This window comes from Triturus cristatus, chromosome 9 (genome assembly GCF_964204655.1).
Source record: "Triturus cristatus chromosome 9, aTriCri1.1, whole genome shotgun sequence".
NCBI lineage: Eukaryota > Metazoa > Chordata > Amphibia > Caudata > Salamandridae > Triturus > Triturus cristatus.
In genome coordinates, this window is record NC_140592.1 from 1,154,412,315 (window position 1) to 1,154,432,887 (window position 20,573).

General features: G+C 43.4%; 1 protein-coding gene across 1 annotated transcript in view; it reads right to left on the minus strand.

Moving 5' to 3' along the window:
* Positions 1–20,573, minus strand: part of RTF1 (RTF1 homolog, Paf1/RNA polymerase II complex component) — a 360,077-nt gene that overhangs the window by 275,870 nt on the left and 63,634 nt on the right. The window contains exon 2 of the mRNA XM_085627115.1: positions 5,894–6,010. Within this exon, the coding sequence (XP_085483241.1) occupies positions 5,894–6,010 (117 nt within the window). The remainder of the gene's footprint in view (positions 1–5,893; positions 6,011–20,573) is intronic.

Here is a 20,573-nt window from a genome sequence, read left to right on the forward strand (position 1 = left end):
TCCTGCTGCAGCGCCAGAAGAACATGAGCCAGGGTCAATATCTTGAATTTCTCCTGTTTGAGGTAAAATTTCAAGATCCTGAGGTCTAGGATCAGTCTCAATCGCCTGTCCATTTTGGGGATCAAGAAATGCTGGGAGTAGCATCCCTGAACCCTTTCCTGCTCCGTAACCACCTCTATTGCACCTTTCTGTAGCAAAGATAGAACCTCCTGCTGCAAAAGCAACAGATGATCCTCCCAACATCAACCCTGACGAGAGGGGAAAGGAGGGGGACACTCCTGGAAAGAAGTGCATATCCATTTTCTACGAGATCCAGATTTCTAATTTCATAGAAAATGGGATACCCGTCCTCCCACAGGTCCAACATGCACAAAGATGGGGGATCTAGAGCTGCTTCCCTGCGGAACTAGTTGGGGGAACAGGAGGGGTAGGAGGAGACTTGTTGGCCAGCTGAGCCTCACAGACAACCTCTAACTTTCCCTCTGTAAGTTCTACACAGCGGGGTTGCCTGATGTTGCTCCTGGGCCCGAAATGGAGTAGCTTTTCCAAAGCCAGAAAAATCTTCGATAACCAAAGCCCCTTGATTGAGACTGCAGGTGTAGTGATCTAGCAGAGGCTATACGGTCTTTAAAGCGCTGTAGCGTTGAGTCTCCTTTGGATCCGAAAAGTCTAGAGCAATCAAAAGGTAAAGCCAAAGGGTGGCCTGAACGTCCAGGGAGAAACCAGACCCCCCCCCCCCCACCCTCAGCCAGGCATGCCTTCTAGTTGCCACTGAGGAACCCATCACTCTAGCAACAGAGTCGGCCATGTCAAGCCCAGATTGAATAACCTGACGGACCGCAGCTCGAGTGTTCAACAGCATCTCGCAAAATGCCCTGGACATCCTCTGGGGATTTAGGGATCACCTCTTTAGCTGAATCCATCAACGCATGGGTGTTGCGACCCAGTAGGCACGTAGCGTTTGTCGACTTTAAAGCCATACTGGCCGATAAAAATACCTTCTTAGCTGATTGCTCCATCTTTTTTGAATCCCTATCTCTAGAAGTGGACAAAGAAGAGCCAGAAGATTGCTCTGAAGAGCATGAGGGGTGGCACAATATGTGCTGCAGCCCTTAGAGGCCTTCCCTCGTCACAGTGCCCTTGGTATCCATGGTACCTTTTACAAGGGACTTGCATGTGGCCAGAGGTGCCAATTGGGGGTACAAAGGTACAGTTTTGGGAAAGAACACAGACTCTTGGAACCTGATTGGCAGGGACCCAGGGCACATCAAGTCGAAGTGCATCAGAAATCTGGCAAAAAGTGGGGGGTTACTGCAACAGAAAAGCACATTAACTTCAGGATTCTGACTTCTCACTCATGATGGTGCAATTAAGTAAAAAGTTTGTGGCCAAGAAAGATGCATGTCTGAAAAATGTTTATCATACTTCGATGGAAGAAATATTGGTTGCCTGCGAGGCACAGCATTAGTTTTAAGATCTTCTGCCTCATGCATTAAGCTTACTATAGGCTCGGCTGCTTTTCTACCAGGAAATGGCTTACTTTGCACAGGGCTCATTTGCCTCTTAGTTAAAAGCACACTGATTTGAATGGAAGCCCTTTCGACCAAGAAGATTGATGGCAGTGGTGGCCTTCCATTAAGTTATGAAGGCCCTAAACTATGAAACAACAGTACATTTCCATCTCTCCTGTCTCCAGAATCATGTTTTTGGGAGATTTCTTAAAACATGTTAGTTCTAGTTAATCCCTGTTCTTATCATTTTGCCTGGTGAAATCACCAGACCATTTCACAAGGGCCCCCAACTTGACACAGTTAGTCACACCTCTCTGGCTTCCCAAAGGTTTTCACAAATATACCAGCTTGGTAGCGTTCAAAAGGCACCAATAAGCCCAGGACCAAATACTAGCCCTAATCTATAGTACATTTCTGTGATATCAGTCCTCACAATTTCCGTTAACGTGGTTGCATTTTTTTTTTTTTTTTTTTTTGAAAACCGTTATTGACAGTTCAGGAAGAACAAGTATGGGCCTACAACCCCCCGGGGCCGGCCGCTAAGCAATCAGAGCAATAACAACAAGTATAAACACAGGCAGCACTTCGGGGAGCAAAATCGTACTGCTAATACTGTGAACAGCGTAAGTAGGGCACCAGGAGAAAGAGGTTTTCATTTTATGATGAAACGAGGCAGAAGGATCAGGTGACAAGCAATTTTAAAAACAACGATCACGGATATGCGGAGTAATGAACGTTAGCGATTTACAGCAATCTATTCGGTCAATGGCGCAAACACAAGAACATCAGGATGGGGAAACACATAGTATACAGTTGCGCCCGCAGTCACCCGCCAGAACTCCCCAAGAACACCCCGGAAGTTGTGAACACATGGAACGGCAACGAGGCATAGCAAAAGGAGGTGTATCACGCTGATCCCAGAAAAGAAAACAAAAAGAATCCGAGAAGAAAAAGGAGGCCATGGAAAAAAAGATGAAAGAATACAGAATCCCCTCCCCCAACCCCCCACCCTGCACCTCTGCAGATGAGTACGGCCCCCCCCCCCAGCAGTGTGCCTGTCGCCCTGGAACCAGACCCGAAATGTAGGAGAATAGGGAAAAAGAAGTAGGAAAGGACCCCCACCAGACAGGGGGGTAGAGAAAGTATTTATAAACTGGAGGAGGGCCTTCATAACAGACCCCCGGCTTCTCCCTCCCGCACGGTAAGGTTCCCCTAAAGTGAACAAGGAACAGCACAAAAACAATCTTCTCAAACCGCGATGGGGAGCATTATGCACCTATTGTGCCAGTAGCCATGTCAGGAGAGCACACCACCCCAAGCCCGCCCGTCCACTAAGCGACCACCCCCGAGGGGCTAGCCTCATCCCTGACCACTCTTTGGAATTCTGCCCATGCCAACCCCTCGACCCAGCACCATACCCAATGTTCCTAGGCAGAGGAATGTCCAATAACAACAGAGAAGCGACGCACACAGGTGGGGTGGAAGTCTCTGAGCATCAACACAGTCCGCCGCTTGAGGAAACAGGCTTCCCAGTGCTGCCCTAGGATCTGCTCTGCACGCAAGGTTCAGGAAGGCAGAAGCAGCCAAAGCAGACATTAGGTGCTGGAGTTGTCTCTGGGTCGCAGGAGGGCATGCACGGGATGAGGCCACCAAATCCCACTCAGGTCCGACGACTCCGGGAAAGATCAGGCCCTCAGAAGGTCGAACACACTGTAGCACTAACCTCAGGGGTGGCCGCCACAGCGTCCTCCTGCGCGCAGTGTGGGTAGACTATGTGTTCGTGCGGACAGGCGGGCCGCCACTGCCCCAACTCCGACGCCACACCATCGAGCTTACTCCCCAAGATCACGAAACCATGAACCAAGGAGGAGTGAAGAGTACCAATAGCCTCGAGGAGGTCGCCGTACCCCAGCTCAGCTCTTTGTGATCTCGCCGCCACACTCTCAAAAATCGTACGCTCACAGGCCCGCTGCGGCCCAGCGGATAGGATGGTAGGTTTCATCGACCCAAGATGGCCGCCAAGTATGCCCGACCCTCCCCGGGGCCGGGACCCCGGGACAAGCGTCGCGATGTCCACGTCGCGGGTGACCGGGTTCCGGGGGCAGGCAAAAAACTATCTGTGGTCACGGGCAACAGTCGTCCCCACCACGGACCAGCTCCCGGAGAAATCCGGGGGCGGCCCGCAATGATCGGGGCAGGATACGGACGGCGGCCGGGCAGCTCACCATCAAGGCAGGGGCAGCCACCGGAGGATCCAAGATTTGCGCCCCCGGTCATGCACTCGGTCAGCTACACTGGGCAGTAGAAATGACCACGCCGAGGTGCAGGCCGAGTTTGGCACCGCTCCGGTGGGCCGACTCCACCCAGTCACCACCAGCCGCTGTTGTCGCACTGCCACCCGGCCACGGCGTCCACTCGATGTCCCGGCTCCAGGGTCGCACAGGCCGCAAGGTTCAGATGCAGTTTTCTCCGGCGATAGCACTGCTAGAAACCTCGGAGTCACACAGTCGGGAGCCCCTCTCCTTCAGAAACAAGACCACGTAACACAGGTTGAGGATCTCAGGCAGGATATTCGTGCGGGATGCGGAGGTTCACGGAGCCGGGAGTCTACGCTGCCGTCCCGGTCGCCATCTTGGCTCCTCCGTGGTTGCATTTTTTAACCCTTCGCCTACCATTCATGTGGCCTAGAATTTGTACTGAAAGAATTATAGGAAGCAGGATGGTGTGATTTTACTAGAACAATGTTATCATTTAAAATTGTTCAAAGTTACAAATGTGAAAGTCAAACTATTTTTGCAAAACTCAGTCTCAAAGCATTAAATGCATTACAAAATTCAGGGAAATGAAAATGGCACCCATCCCTCAACAGACTAAAAATACATACCTTTCTACTTCATTCTCAATTTTCATTCAGATTAATTTTCAATGTGGAGTGATGCATGGCGGGCACTCAATTAAAACGCACTGCAAACCACAACTATGTAGTAAAAGGTTTTGAGCAAACAATGGAAGTTGACTATTTCTGCAACTAGAGGTTGGAATTCTTGGGAATGTAGTAATCAGTCACTTTTGTAGGTAGGTATTGAGTACAAACATTTACAGATGTAAATATCATGGACCATTTCACTTTGCTTCTCTATTGATATTCACTATTTTGTCAATTCAATGAGAAGTTTGGGGAGTGAACCTTGACTAATCTATACAAATAAACCATAGAGAGATGTCAAAACTCAGTATAGTTTTCAGAAATGTGTGGTTTTCTGGCCTATATTCTAAATTATTTATACAAACTACAAGCAAGTACAAACAGTAAAATAGGAAATACTGGCATTCACTTACAACAGAGGTTAAATAAGGGTGAACACATTTTATTGCGTGTGAAGCCTTCAGGTAATTTTTTTGCTGGTTTTAGGACACAAAAAAGAAGGGGTAGGGGCTCATTCAATAGAGGTTTTCTCTCTCAAAATTTCTTTCACCAGAAATCGGACTATGCTCACACAGCTCCACAAAAGTTATATAAATTTACAAAAAGAGAATTATATTTGTAATCTCATGTGCAGGTCTGATATAGCGTTTGGGAAGGACACAAATTACTCCTGGATATAAACTGAGGAAAATGTTATCAAGAATGTGACCTTTCTCAAATGTCAAAAGGATTTAGCACATGCAAGGAAGGGAGGGAACTGGCATAATTTAAAGGATTAACAATGCTAACCAGTCATGAGAGAGAAGTGGATAAGATAATATTTGTATAGAGGTGGAGAACGGACTATATCAAACAAATAGGACGCCACAGCAACTTCCACAACATTTGGGGACCATTAAGAGAACATACAGAACTAAAGACACATGGTGAGAAGGGGGAAGAAGGAGACAAAGTTCTAGCAATGAAAGGCAACAAAAGGAGAAGATTGAAAGATAAAATATATGCATGAAAACTGTTAGTTAAGATACAAAATGCATGTATGAAGACTATTATGTCAGCATCTTAAAACAAAGGTTAATTCTAAAGACAGTTTGTGATGCTTCAATGTCATACTACTGATCTATATGAAACAGAAGAAAGGAAAAAAAAAAAAAGGAAGACTGGTACATTACATTCGGTGCAGACTGAAACCAAGTTCAAAATCCAGATCATTTGTATTCTTGTGTCAATCTACAATACCCAACAATGTTTTTGCACATTTAAGAATACAGTGATCAATTCAAAGATTTCTGGAAAGCATAACTAAACCTCCAGAAACGTGGAAAGAGTTCGACAGAAGAAAATTCTCTGATGCAGCTTAAGAAGACTGACCACAATTTCTGCAGCCCTTAAAATGCAGTGATAACAATCAATATCCTTTTGACCAAACCTAGATATAGGTGGCAAAGGAGCCTACCTCGTCATCACTATCTGATGTTTCAGAGTCTGAAGAAACAGATGGTTTTGTGACAGTAACTGGTGACTCTTTCTCTTCAGAATCGCTGCGTTTCCTCTTTGCCAGAGATAGGAGTTCCTGCCAACATACAAAACAGGTTTAAAAATAAAATGTCAATAAACAATAAAGTAGACTTTAAAACTTACAACCATGAGATTTCCTCAAATTAGGAGTTTTAAATGGGATACAAAGAAGTCGACATTCACATTTAGCCCTTTGTTATAATGTACCAACGAGCGATATAGACTCTGGAGTGCTCCAGAAGGACAATATGAAATCAAGGGGAAGGGTTTTCAACAACAAGATCAAAGGTTTAGTTGGATTTTTTTCTTTTAAAGGAAGGATAGAAAAGACCATAAGGCACTAACGAGAACCAAAGATCGCCCCTAGAAGGCTGGTTTACATTTGACCTAAGTATGCATCAACAGTCAGGATGAGGGTTATTACACGGAACCTAAAGAACATCTTAGACAACTAATGGGTAAAACATTTTAAATTACACCATTTCAAACAGTATGGGATCAGGATGGAATTACATCAATTAAGGCAGCGTGGGTGAAAGATTAAGTTGAGGTAGTATCTTAACTTGGGAATTTAGGTCTTAAGGTTTTGTGTCTAACCACTGTTAACAATGTTACATTTTGTTTAGGTATGTTTAAATTATTTGTAACATAAAAAATGTTGTATACAAGTTACAGCCAACCTTTTGTAGAAACAACCAGTGTTTGGAAAAGGGTGGAATATGACAAGAAGATTACAGGTACAATTGATAATTATATGCTGGAGTCCAGGAAGCAATGATTAGGCATCATGAGCAAGTTGTTGGGATGTGTGAGAGAGGCAGAAGATGCTAATAGTTAGATAATAAGTTCAATTCAATCAATTAATACTTTATTTTGCATTTAGAAAACAAATGCATAAAACATTCAGATAAAAATATACAGACATGTCAAAAAGTTATCATAAATTATCTTTAAAAGCTTGTATCTAAAAAGAAACCATATATATATATATATTCACTGAAAAAACCATAGGTTTCAGGGGTGTTATAGTTAGCTGGACTTTTCACTTGTACAAAACCATTGAAATTCCCCCGTTATAGTTAGTTCAGCTAACTATAACTCGCGCGCCCGCAATGCACTGCTGATGACGTCACATATTACATCACTCATGACATGGTCAGTGACATCACTCATGACATCACTGATGACATCTCAAATGACATCACTGATGACATCACTGATGACATCATCCAGTGAATGTGTGTTTTTCTGAAAATTAAATATGTTTTATACATGTATATCTCAAGGTCGATGGAAGAATAAATGGGTATATAAGTGTCTAAATGGATGATTTGTTTTTGAAAAATTGATTGTGTAACTGACTGATTAAGTGTATCATAGTGAATACATGGCTTAGTGAGTAATGTTTAAATATGTAAATATCTGTATCAGTCTCTCACTTTGTGTATAAGTGGCTGCATGGGTTGGTGAGTAGCTACATGGGTGTCTATATAGGTTATTAGTTGGTTTTTTGAGTATCAGTCTGAGTGTCTGCATGGTTCGGTGGGGGGTATTACGTAGTGCATAGGTGCATGAATGAGTGACTCACTGTTAGTATGTGTTGAACACAGCATGTGTGCAGGACTGTATGGGTGGATGAGTGTGTGTATGGGTGTGTTAGTGAGTGAATGACTGTCTCAATAGTGTCTTTATTAGTAACTACATATGTTTTAAACTAGTATATGTGACTATTGGTGTATATATGTGAGTATATGTGAGAGTGAGAGATTGAAAGAGTTCCTGTATGAATAAGTATGTGTTTCTATAAGTGATTGTTTAAAAGACTAAGTATGTGTAAGTTTCCGTAGAAGTAAGTATGGTGGTGTGTGTATAACTGTATATGCAAGTAAATGTATGTTTGATTCTTTATTAGCATGAGTGACTATGTGTGTGAGTAACTCTATGGATGAGTGGCATTGTGTAACAGGATGTATAGGTGTATGAGTACATATGATGAGTGAGTACATGTATGAGTGACTGTATAGGACTGTTGGTGAATGAGTGGATGTGTATGTGGATCTTAGAATTACTGAAGAGGTTGTTGTAACTGGTATTGGTATGTCCATTGTTTTGAAAATTTTAGTCTCTATTTTTGAATGTGTGTATCAAAGGTTATATTAGGGTGAGAGGAGGTCTGCCACTCTATCACAAGGATGATGTCATCAGTGATGTCATCAGTGATGTCATTTGAGATGTCATCAGTGATGTCATGAGTGATGTCACTGACCATGTCATGAGTGATGTAATATGTGACGTCATCAGCAGTGCATTGCGGGCGCGCGAGTTATAGTTAGCTGAACTAACTATAACGGGGGAATTTCAATGGTTTTGTACAAGTGAAAAGTCCAGCTAACTATAACACCCCTGAAACCTATGGTTTTTTCAGTGAATTTCTGAGGTTTTTTAAATGCTAATTCCTAACTATAACGTGCCTGAAACCTATGGTTTTTTCTGTGAATTTCAAAGGTTTTTTAAATGCTAATTTCTAACTATGCCTACAGAGATAGGACATGTTAAGAAAGAAGAAAAAATGCACAGAAAGAAACAAAAGAAGTGCAGAAAGAAGCAGCAGAAGTCCTCAAATACGAAGATAAGTGCAGGAAGAAGGATAACGTGCAGAAAGAACAAAAAGAAGAGCAGAAAGAAGCCTTGTTGCAAAATCATCCTGTACCCTCAACTTTTTCAGACGGATACTGGTGGAAACTGAGTCTGACTAACCAGTCCTAGAGCCAGTGCTATGTTAAAAGACACTTAGAATACAGTGAAAACATCTACATACACTAGGGAACATTATGCGTTGGGGTCCCCCTGTGATTAGCATGACCTCCTCTGTAAGCCCCTAGTGTATAATAGGGCATGGGGATTAAAACTACCTCTTAAAACAGGCCACAGGGCGTTTTTGCACACGTTAACTCAGGCCCCGTCCCCTCCCTTCACCACTGTGTAAACACGCCCTGTGTCCGTTTTTAGTTGGGAGATTAAGTTCATTTGAATCCTGAGGGTCCCTAGGGTCCAACTAGCCCACTAGGTACCTCCAGTAAGTGCCACAGAGCTGCGTTGCAGAGAGGTGTAAAAAGTGGCACGGCCTGGACCACCTCTCTGCAATGCAGCTCAGTGGCGCTTACTGGAAGCACTTGGTGGGCTAGTTAGCCCCCAGGGGCCCTCAGTATTGAAGGGAAATTATATCCCCAATTTAAAACGTGCCATAGTGCGTGTTTGCACACGTCACCTCAGGCCCCGTCCCCTCCCTTCACCACTGTGTAAACGCGCCCTGTGGCTGTTCTAAGTTGAGAGATTAAGTCCCCCTGAATCCTAAGGGTCCCTTGGGTCAAACTAGACCACTAGGTACCTCCAGTAAGCGCCACAGAGCTGCGTTGCAGAGAGGTGTAAAAAGGGGCTTGGCCTCAGAACACCTGGCTGCAGCGCAGCTCCCTGGCGCATACTGGAGATGCCTGTTGGGGGCGCGTTTGCAGAGTGCTGCACGGAGGGGGCATGGCCTCCGGCACGATGCCAGTCTTTTATTTATTTTAGTTTTTTAAGAAGGGGGGCTGTTTGGTTCCCATTCTTATTCTAATTTATTGGCCCTGATGACCCCATCCCCCAGGGCCAGTCTCCTAATTATATTTTTTTGACCCCAAACCCCAGGGCCGGCCACTGTTTTTTATTATTTTAAAAAAATATATATTTATAGACACACCTAGGACATGCTGGACAAACCGTACGTACCTATCACCATGACGATTTGCGTGATATTCATTAAAAGGCGACTATGCATGCAATGAATCCACGTGGAATGTATTTACACCACTAGTGAAGCTCTGACATGTCTGATGCCCTACCGTGCCTAATCCTGGTAGACACCCTTGTCGTTTATTTATACAAACATGGGTAGCTATTGACGGGCACATTTAATACACATGCACACCAAGCCATTCAAAGGGGATTCGACAAAAATTCGACCAAAACTATGCAAGAAACCCCCCTCACGGTTAATAAAACACACATCCACTGCCGGATGTGTAATACTTTTTATTTTACTCTCTGGAAAGGGGACGAACATCACTTGAGAGTCACAGCGTGCTCCTGACAGAGCCCAATGCTGTGTTACACCCACCATTGCCTGCCGAGTGCCACACACCTCTGTGTTGTATTCCACTAGCTAGTGCATATACTATGACACTCTCTAGCCCATGTGCACTGTAACACCACCCCGTGAATATGTCATGCCACACTTGTCTTCGCACGGGTTATATTGCCCCATCTAACGTGCCTTTCTCGATGCCTATGTTATAACGCACAGTGCTATGCCATACATATTACAATCTGGGATCCATATCTTTGTCACTGTGCATATGCAACGTTACACTCCCCAGCACATATTTTATATTACAACTTTAGAGACTAGTTAGGTTACACAACACTGCCCTGTGCATATTACACTCCAAGGCACATATCGCATAGCACGCGCTAGTGCCTGTGCTATCTCGCGCTCTCCCATGAATCTGTCATTGCGCACAATGTATTGCATATTATATTTCACGCCCGGTTCATCTTATATCACACTTTTTGGTGCATAGTTTATACCATACACTATATCTAGTTTTCATTTTCAATCGTGCTCTCAGGACTATGTTCTATATAACACTGTGTTCACCTACCCTTTTCACGGGCATTACATTTTGCGATAGGGGGTGGAGGGTCAGGGGGTGTTTCTGCCAAGTGAGCCCGGAGTCACAGTCACAAACGTCCTCTTCTTCCTGAATAAAAGTGAGATTATGCTGCATACTTGTTCATATTTTAAGTAGTTCGCACAGACACAATGTTTTAAAAACAATAAAGTTCCTAATACCCGCCTTCTCTGAACAGTTAGCTTGCTGCCCCATCCCCTTCCTCCCTATCCTCTGTTGTGTGAATCCATGGACTAGCCTCCTCCCTCCTGCCATGCATGGTCTGATGTGCTGCCACTGCCCTCAATTTAGTATGATGTACCAGTCCACTCCTCCTGCCCTCCATTGCCCAATTCTATGCCCCATCATTGACCTCCTGCTTAAACTCTGTGCTTAGCTTGCTGCCCCTATTCTCCTTCCCCCTGCCCTCCGATGTCTTTGTGCATGCCCCTGCTCCATCCTTTTTGCCCACCATGTCCCATGGACCTGCCACTCCTATCTACTCTGAGTGTTCTGTTGAGCTGCCACTCCCCTCCCACCTGCCTAGCATTGTCAGATGACTGTAACCTGTCCCTGCCACCTCCACCCTGCCTGTCCACATGCCATGCCCCTATCCTCTTCCTCCTGTCCTACATGGTCCATTGTACTGCCACACCCTTCTGCCCTCCCTGGTCTGTTGTGCTGCAACTGCTCCTCCTGCCTGCCCCGTGTGGTCTGTTGTGAGGTCCCTTCCCCTGAACTTTCTTGTCTGTGCACAGGTCCTGACCCTTCCTTCTATCCTCCATCGTCCTTTGTGAATGCCCCTCCACCCTCCTTCTTGCCCATCATAGCCATTGTGCTGCCACTAACCCTCCCACTTGCCATGCATGGTCTTCTGTGCTGCCATGGCCCCTCCCACCTTCCCTGTGTGGTCAGTTAGTTGCCCCTGACCCCCTCCCACCTTCCCTCCATGGTCTGTGTGTATGCCATCACAGTCTCACTGTTGCTCTTCATGGTGTGTCTTGCTTCTAGTGCCCATCCTGCCTGACCTACATGGCTATCTTGCTGCTCCTGCCCTGCCACCTTGCCCCCAGCCCTACTCCCTCCCTCCTGGCTTGTCTGTTCCATTGTAATGCCCCTGATCCGTCCCTCCTTCCCTTTATGGTCTGTTATACTGCAGCTTTCTCTCCTGTCTGTCCATTATGGTCAGCTAGCTACCATTGCCTCTTGCCCCTCTGTTCTCTGTTGTCCATGTGCATGGTCCTGTCCCCTCCCTCTTGCTTTCTATGGATTGTTGTGCTGCACTCCCGTCCTGCATGCCCTGTGTGGTGTATTGTGCTGCTGCAAACCCTGATGCCTGCCCTGCAGGGTCAGTTTGGTGCACCTCTCCATGTCCCTCCTGTCCTCTGTTATCCAAGTCCATGTCCCTATCCCATTTCCTTCCATGATCCAATGTACCATACTTGCGAACATTTTGAACTTGGTAAGAGAGAGATTTTGAAAAAAAACTGGGGTATTGATTTTCCCCTTTGAGTTACATTGAAAAAGAGGATATTGTAGACAGGAGACAGATCAAATAAAGCCCATTTGAGCTTAAAAACATTGGACGTTTCCTGGCTGAATCGGGTCTGTTGGCATGTATGGTTGTACTACCATTGCCTCTTCCTTCTGCCCACAATGGTCTATTACATTGCCACAGCCTTGAAGGAGGGTAGATTTTGTATCACAGGGGGCCCCTGGCCCGTTCTGTCCGCACCTGAAGTATGAGACCCTTGTCCTTGCCCTGCCAGCTGCATTTGTAGGCCGTATTAAATTGACCAGCGGGTCCTGTGTTGCTATATAATTATCCTGAGACATCCTTACCACTCAGCCAGCATAAAACCCCTGTGTAGGCCCTTCTGTTCAATATGTAGGCCTCTTTGTTAAATTGAGCATAGCTCTGCAATTTTAGTGTATAGCAGTCTGAAGGCAGGTCTGCGAGGCCTTCTGATCCAAACTAGTAGCCCCCACCCTACCCGAGTGCTCCGTGCTCGGTATCAAAGTTCAACATCCCCCTGAAGCTGTCGACATACAGTAGGCTGCATCCTGGACTGGTACTTGCTTCCTGGGCAGGTTTCCCGCTTTTAAGGAAGTGGCAACCGCAGAGCGTCAAGTTAGGAGAACTGAGGAGATTTTATACATGAATATATTGAATTCCCGTACAATACCCATTATTTTCTGCTTGCTCTATGGAACTTACGATAAGCGATTGGCCTGAGAGACTGACCTTTTCACCCAGTCCATTGTCAGCATTAAGTGGGTAAATGACTAAATGTCTGGTAAAATCTGCAGACGAAGCTTTTGGGTAGCATACGTAGGTAGATGTAGCGTGCAAAGGAGCCCACAAAATGATATAAAAAGGGAGCACCCACAGATATCGACGGACTACCTCGCCGTCTGTATGTAGGTTAACAGGCAGTGCAGGTTTTCCCCAAGAGCTGGGAGCTCTTGTCTTCCTTTGCTTAAAATGTCTTGCTCTGCTTTGCTTGAAGTATCTTATTCTATTTTACCTATATGAAATGTCATGTTATGTTTAACCATTGTTCTCTTTACTTTTGCATTTAAAAGATTTTGTATTGTAATTGCAGGAATGCTTGCTCTAAGAGTAAACGTGAGTGTTCCTAGGTAACATTTTCCTTGGTGTAACTTGTTTCTCATGATGCATTTATAGATGTGTTTTCTCTCTCTCTCTGTCAGTACATTAATTGAGATACAGAGAATATTATGACAGCTGTATGATTATCTGGATTCTGTATTTTGTACTTTATGTCTCTATTCTGCGGTTTCTTTGAAGTTGCATCTTCTCATTAAACTGCCATTGTATTCTGCCTCCAATTCCATGTCTCATATGTCTGTTTTCTTCATTTTTGGAGCAAGCGTTCCTAGGCACCCCGGCTCAAATTAAGGTGCCCCTTTTGTCCCTGACTCACTCTCCTGCTCAGTTCTGTGGTGGCTCCCGGGGATCTGGGGACCGCCCCTAGCTTCCTTGACCCGTAATAGATCTTCCCTCCAACAGTCTCTATTGCAAGTCCTGTATTGTTGGTTTGTTGCCCCTGCCCCCCTTTCCACTGCCCTCCATAGTCTGTTGTGCTTCCACGGCCCTTCCTGCCTGCTCAGTGTGGTTAAATTGTTGCCTTTGCACCCTCCTACCTGCCTTCAATTTTCAGAGTCCGTGCCCCTGGCCTCTGCCTCTCAACAGTATGCTAATGAACAACTAGATTGCTAACATTCTATATTTATTACAAAAGTGTGGAACGCCTGACATCATCTTGATGTAATCAAAACTGTAATACCTAGAGCATTTCCTTTAGAAATTACATATATGAGAGGGTCTTATTGGCATCAAAATTATGGTTAGTGCTCTAAAAGACTAAAATAAGGACATATTTTCTGAGTTTTCAAATAGCGACAAAGCACTTTTAAATTATTTGTTATCTTTATGTTTTTTTATCCAGTTGACCACTTGATTAAATGTTGCACTTAGGGGAGAGGATGTGGTGTTACTTCCAGAACTGCAGACTTTGCAACTGGGGAACCAGGTTGAAGTTTCTGCTTCAGCTCGACATTCTGTGATTCTGGTCAAATCACTTAGTCTCTCCATGTCTACAACCAAAATGAATTTGTTCTTGTGTGATGTAACCAATGCTCATGTAAAGTACTCCAATACCTGACAAGTCTGCACTATATAACACTACAAAAACACAAAATAATAAGTGTTTTGCACACTTCTGTCATTGGGCTATATTTGGGCTACATCTAGGTGATTTTGGGCTACATTTGGGCTCTTTTGTCTCCGGTGGCCATCTTGGGAGATTTATTTGTTATGAAGTTTCCTAATTTCCTCATGTACTGCAGTCTCCTCAGTAGGAAATGCTTTCAGTTTTTTACTTTGATTCCATCATGAAGGTATTCAGATATGTCACACATTTGCCATAAATTCTGAATGTTAGCACTCTAGTTGCTCATTAGATCACTGTAGTAAAACTACTGCACCATGGAAGTCTGCTCCTGGTATTAAAAGTGCATGTTTCAGTCTGCATGTCAGAATTTTTTAATGAAATAAAATAGGATTTGAAAAGTCACTCAAAATGTGCCCTCATTTTCTTTCTTCAGCATTAATCATAATTTCTATGGCAAAATGAACCTCCTCATTGTGCTCCTTTTTAAATTAAATGTTTTAAGTGTTACCAGTTTATTCCAATCAAGATGTCTTCAGGTGTGCCTTACTTTTGTCATAATGAAGACAGTAAGCGCTCTAGTTGTTTTTAAGAACATTCTGGGACATTCTGCCATTGGGCTATACTTGGGCTACATCTGGGTGATATTTGGGCTACATTTGGGCTCTTTTGTCTCTGGTGGCCATCTTGGGAGACTTATTTGTTATGAAGTTTCCTAATTTCCTCATTTACTGCAGTCTCCTCAGTAGGAAATACTTTCAGTTTTTTACTTTGATTCCATCAAGAAGGCATTCAGATGTGTCACACATTTGCCATAAATTCAGAATGTTAGCACTCTTTTTGCTCATTAGATCACTGTAGTAAAGCTACTGCTCACCAGGGAAAACTGCTGCTGGTATTGAAAGTGCATGTTTCAGTCTGCATGTCAGAATTTTTTAATGAAATAGAAGAGGATTTGAGAAGTCACTCAAAATGTGCCCTAATTTTTCTTTCTGCAGCACTAATCATACTTTTTATGGAAAAATGAACCCCCTCATTTTGTTCCTTTTTAAATTAAATGTTTTAAGAGTTACCACTTTAATCCAAGCAAGATGGCTTCAGGTGTGCCATACGTTTATCATAAGTAGGACTGTTAGCGCTCTAGTAGTTCTTTGGAACACTCTGGGAAGCTGCAGTAGAACACAAAGGAATCAACTGACAGTCTCTGCCCTTGTTGGATGTACATGTTTTACTGAGAATGTCAGACTTCATTCTCACATGACTGAGAAAGATAATGTGAATTTACAGAAAATAAGCTCTCAGTTTAGCCTATAGATCACCTTCCAAACCTCTGTGGTAAAAGCATGAGAAAATATTTTTCTCTCAATCATGATATCCCAGCAGAAGGCTTTTTCACATGGTGAAATCACCTTAGAACATACCACAGTTCCTAAAATGAGTATGGTACCATCAACAAATGATTTATAATGTAACTAAAGTCTTAAAACCTTCTATTAACTGCAATGCTTTTTAATGAGGTGCTATCATGTATATTGGTCCCAAGATGGCTGCCAACACTTCTTGGATGAAGTGCTGACAGCCAATCAGATCTCAGTATGAGATGTGTGGTTAGGCTCCGCCCACATATATATATGCTTTTAAATGCTATTTTCTCAGGAAATACTGAACAGATTTACACCAGACCTGCAAAAGGCACTTCCTTGACCTTATGGCTACCTCTCTGCCAAATTTCAAGTAATTCTGTTCAGCCGTTCGGGCTGTAGCCGTGTCTAAAGGTCCTATGGAAAAATGCATGGGGAAAACGCGTTTTGGGACCCCCCTTTTTTCTCGGCCCCTGCTTGACGAATCCCCCCGAGACTTTCAGGGTAGGAGCGGAGCGTAGCGCCCCACCTATTTTGAAAATTTCGCGAGGATTCGTCGACCGGCGCCAAAGTTATTCCAAATAGAATGTTGCGGATTTCCTATGGAAACAGGGTCCTAACTATATCTACCTACTGGCGACCGCCAGTAGGTAATATATATATATATATATATATATATATATATATATATATCTCATCATCATGCTATGCTAATTCATCTATCTGTTGGTACATTTAAAATTGTTCATGCTGTGCATATTGTGAGCAAATTAGCATTTCGTCAGATGTTGGTTAGTCTGCGAGTTTTTTATGCTGCACCGAGAAACAAAGCCACCGCCAAGCACACATACGGGGTCCCTAGTTGCAGCAAAACACACATTGCAGAGATATGATTACACAGGCAAAATGTTATCAGAAGTGGCACAATGAATCTTTTTCTCTCATTTTCATACAAATGGCAAAAAAACTGTAAGTGTTTGATTGACTGGATCGGGAGTCACGTGGACATTGTCCTAGTTGGGTCTCAGAAAACAGGTTCGCTGGTATCCCAGCATTAACGTTAATTATCCCAACCTAAACCTTGTTACGAGAAAACAATGATTATTATTAGTCACGCGACCCAGATACGAAGATGGGCCATGGGCTAGAGAAGGTCTCTTGTTATAGGCAGTTACAGTGGCTTTAAATTTATTTATGTTCTCTTTCTTTTGTGCATTTCTCTGTGAAAAGATTTATTAATTTTGCCGTTGAAAAAGATTTGCATTGCATTGGATGGTCATACAGGGCCCCAACCCCAAAGATAGCAGAGTACACCTTGTGTAATTTAGCCACGTTATTTTGTGCCCATAAGCCAGTTTCATCGTATGATTTAAAATGCATTGATTTATCAATACTGTCTCCCGTTTCCAGATAGATAAAGTAACAGGGGAGCCATTTTAAGTGTATCAGAAATATATGGTGAGCTCAGTTCTTTGTGTGTGGTTCCATTATTGCATGCCTTAGAAACTGACAGTAACATTTTAGTGAACCCGTCCTCTAATTTTTGTTGAGTATCCACATTAGATACTCCCCATACTGCTGCCCCATATATGGCAACTGATACAGGTTTTGCTAAATAAATTTGACCATCTCTGGTATTGGTTCATTGCCCAGCATCGACGCAAACCTAAAGATTGCGGCTATACTTTTATTCATCTGTATCGCCCTCGAGGACACCATCCTTCTCCAGTCTAAGTTATTATCAAAGATGATGCCCAATTATTCTTATTTAGCTACTATGTCAACTTTTCTCTCTGCAATATTATATATTCCTTTCTTTTTGCTTTTTCGAATACACATAATGAATGACTTTGCTTTGTTCACATGTAGGTAAAAGGTTTCCCATTAAAGTTACATAGTTAGATATATAGTTTTGTAGGGCTAGAGGGCTTTGTGCTAGCCGCACCGCATCGTCTGCAGACAGCAGGATGGTGGTGCAGGCGCTCAGGGTGTCTTAACTTTTCTACTAGATAGTCATTTAGTTTATTGATGTACAATTAAAACTGGAAGGGCGCGAGTATGAAGCGCTTCCTTACGCCATTTGTAATATTAAAAGGATCTGATTCATTCACCCAGCCTACTTTAGCGGACGTTCGCTGTAGACCCTGCACTGCATACTGTTGTCTTATAAAGTAAATTATTGCCTCCTCTACCCCCATTTGCTCCATGACTTGCCACAACTTATTATGGATAACAGTCGAATGAGGCGGAGAGATCCATAAATGCCATACAATGGTTTTCTTGCTTGGTGTGTGTACTTTCCTACCAGGAGTGCCGGTTTCAGCCATTGATCCATGGTCCCTCTGCCTTTCCTGAAACCATTTTGTACCTTTGACAGGATCCCTTTCTGACAAGCCCAACTTTCCATTCCGTTTAATAATATTCGACCCATTATCTTTGCCGTGCTGTCAATGATGGATTGTTTCCACGACACAGGAGGGCCCAAGGTGCCTATGGCATTGAATGCTAATGTGAGTAAAGTGACTCAGAAGGTTCCATTATTCAGGAATGTGTCAACAGGTACCCAATCTGGTCCTGCCGCTCTTAGGGACGATGCTTGCGACAATGCACACGCTATCTCATCCAGATCGAAAACTAGAGGGGCGGTACATTTTAACCTGTGTGGACATTCTACAGTGATACTTGGATTCGGCTTTTGGAAGATTTTTTTGGACGCGATCTATCCATGTGTTTTCATCTATACAAACGTCTGTGGATGGGCCACCTGCTTCTTGTAGAAATGGTGCACTGACCACTTCCCAGAAAGATTTTGAATCACGAACCTTAACTGCTAATCTTAATTTCTCCCACGTTTCAGATCTTAGTTGTGTTGTCTGATTTTTTATCGCGCTATTATAACTCTCTCTCTCTCAGGTGTTTGATTTTGCTTTTAATGCATGGCGAAGGTCGGCAGAGGCTTTTGAGCAGATATTGTCAAACAGGCGATTTTGCAGCTGGTTACCTGCACCCGATGGGCGAGTTAGTGGCTGCGTGATACCGTATAGGATCTTCAAGAATGCTGCCGCTACTTGCAGTTTATTTGTTTGATAGTTTAAACAAAAACAGACCTAGTTATAATTTGCCTGAATCAGTCGAGAGAAGAACAGCCCATTGTCAATCTTGCTCCATTTTAAGGAGTAACCAGTTTGTCTAGCTAATACTGGTTATGGGGTTGTTATGCTCTGTTTAGTGCTACAAAGGTCTTTCCAAAGGAACGTTAAAATGTTAGCATGGTCACTAAATTCTGTCTTTCCAAAGGAATGTTAAAATGTTAGCATGGTCACTAAATTCTGTCATACTTACTTTTACTTCAGCTCGATAACTCTTGTTATCACTGGATGTTATTATATAATCTATAATCGAGGTGGTCTCCCCCCTATAAAAAGTCAGGGTTTTTGAACAACATTGTAAGTTTTTTGTGTACTGATCTCAAATTGCCATACCATCAAAATGTTATTCAAAGCATTTCCGTAGCTGGTGTGTATGAAGTGCTAATTTAAGCCCTCATTTTGTGCGATTTGATGACATACGGTAATCTCCGTTCAAGCATTTTACTTTGTTAAAGTCGCCTGCCCATATAAAATAAAGTGGTTTTACTTGTGTGGGTATTATATTCTCTGTGTCTTCAAGGTCCCTTACCACCTCCTGTGGGGTCCCGTGGGGTTGCAAAATTGTTATTGTAATTAAGTAGCAGCTAACTGAAACTCTGGTTGCGGTCTAATACAATAATATAGAAAAATGGTGATTCGTTGGTAAAGTGTACGAACTTGAATGAAATAGTATTGGATATACATACCCATTAGCTCTTCCTTTGGTCGGAGGTATGGCCGGGGTAATAAACATTGATAACCATAATAAAAATGGGATCCACTTCCCATGTCTCTTGGAGACATAGGACTGGAGAGGATGCAATTATGTTGTGCCACTCCTTAATGTCTTATTTTTGTAGCCAAATATATTCTAGAAAAGCAATGTGTGGTAACTATTAGTTTTTGGTCTACCTCTTGCAGACTCTGTGCTGGATGTCAAAGCCGGCAGCCTGGCATATGTAGCTATCGGGGGAGAATTGTCTACAATGAGTGGGTGAACAGTCGCTTCGACCCCTCCCCTAGCTGCGACTGAATTCGCCATCACAGGGAATTGCTTCATGCCTTTTACTTTCTTCCACGTCATGACTAGTTTCAGGTGTCACACTTAGGGGTAGTCAGTCGCAGGCATTTAGATCTGTTAAAGGTGCATATCTATTGTTGGCGGGTAGACCCCTTCATGGTTCTCCTGTGATGAAGCCCTGAACATGGTAAATCTATGCGGGAGCGTTGGCTTATAAAAGAAGCCCAATGGGACGGCATAAATCTGTGTAAGTTATTTTTACACAGACATGGCAAACTGGAACAGTAGTAACATTAAGGAGATAAGTTGACCTAGGCTGGGTTAGCAAGAGGTAAACAATGAGGGTGCTCAGAAAGGGAGTTAGGCAGGGCAGCTAAAGTAACCATAAATGTAGCTTCAAAGAAAGTTTTAAATATTCCAGTTTCTTATATCGATCTTTCTATAGTATGCTCATAAGCTCTCTGGTAACATACATAACCAGATATTAAACAACCACTCCGGAGCAGGGGAGATACATCCCATGCATCAGTAAACAAGCTCGGAATTGTTTTTAGAAGCTCTGCATCACAGGTCGATAGAAGTTTACTATCTTGTTTGTGATCACTCAAACCATGGGCCTATTTTCTCTCATGGCAAAGAGCAGATACCAGTTAACCCTTCAGCAAATAGCAAACTAGACTTTCTGGAGCAACCTGTGGGATAGGAGT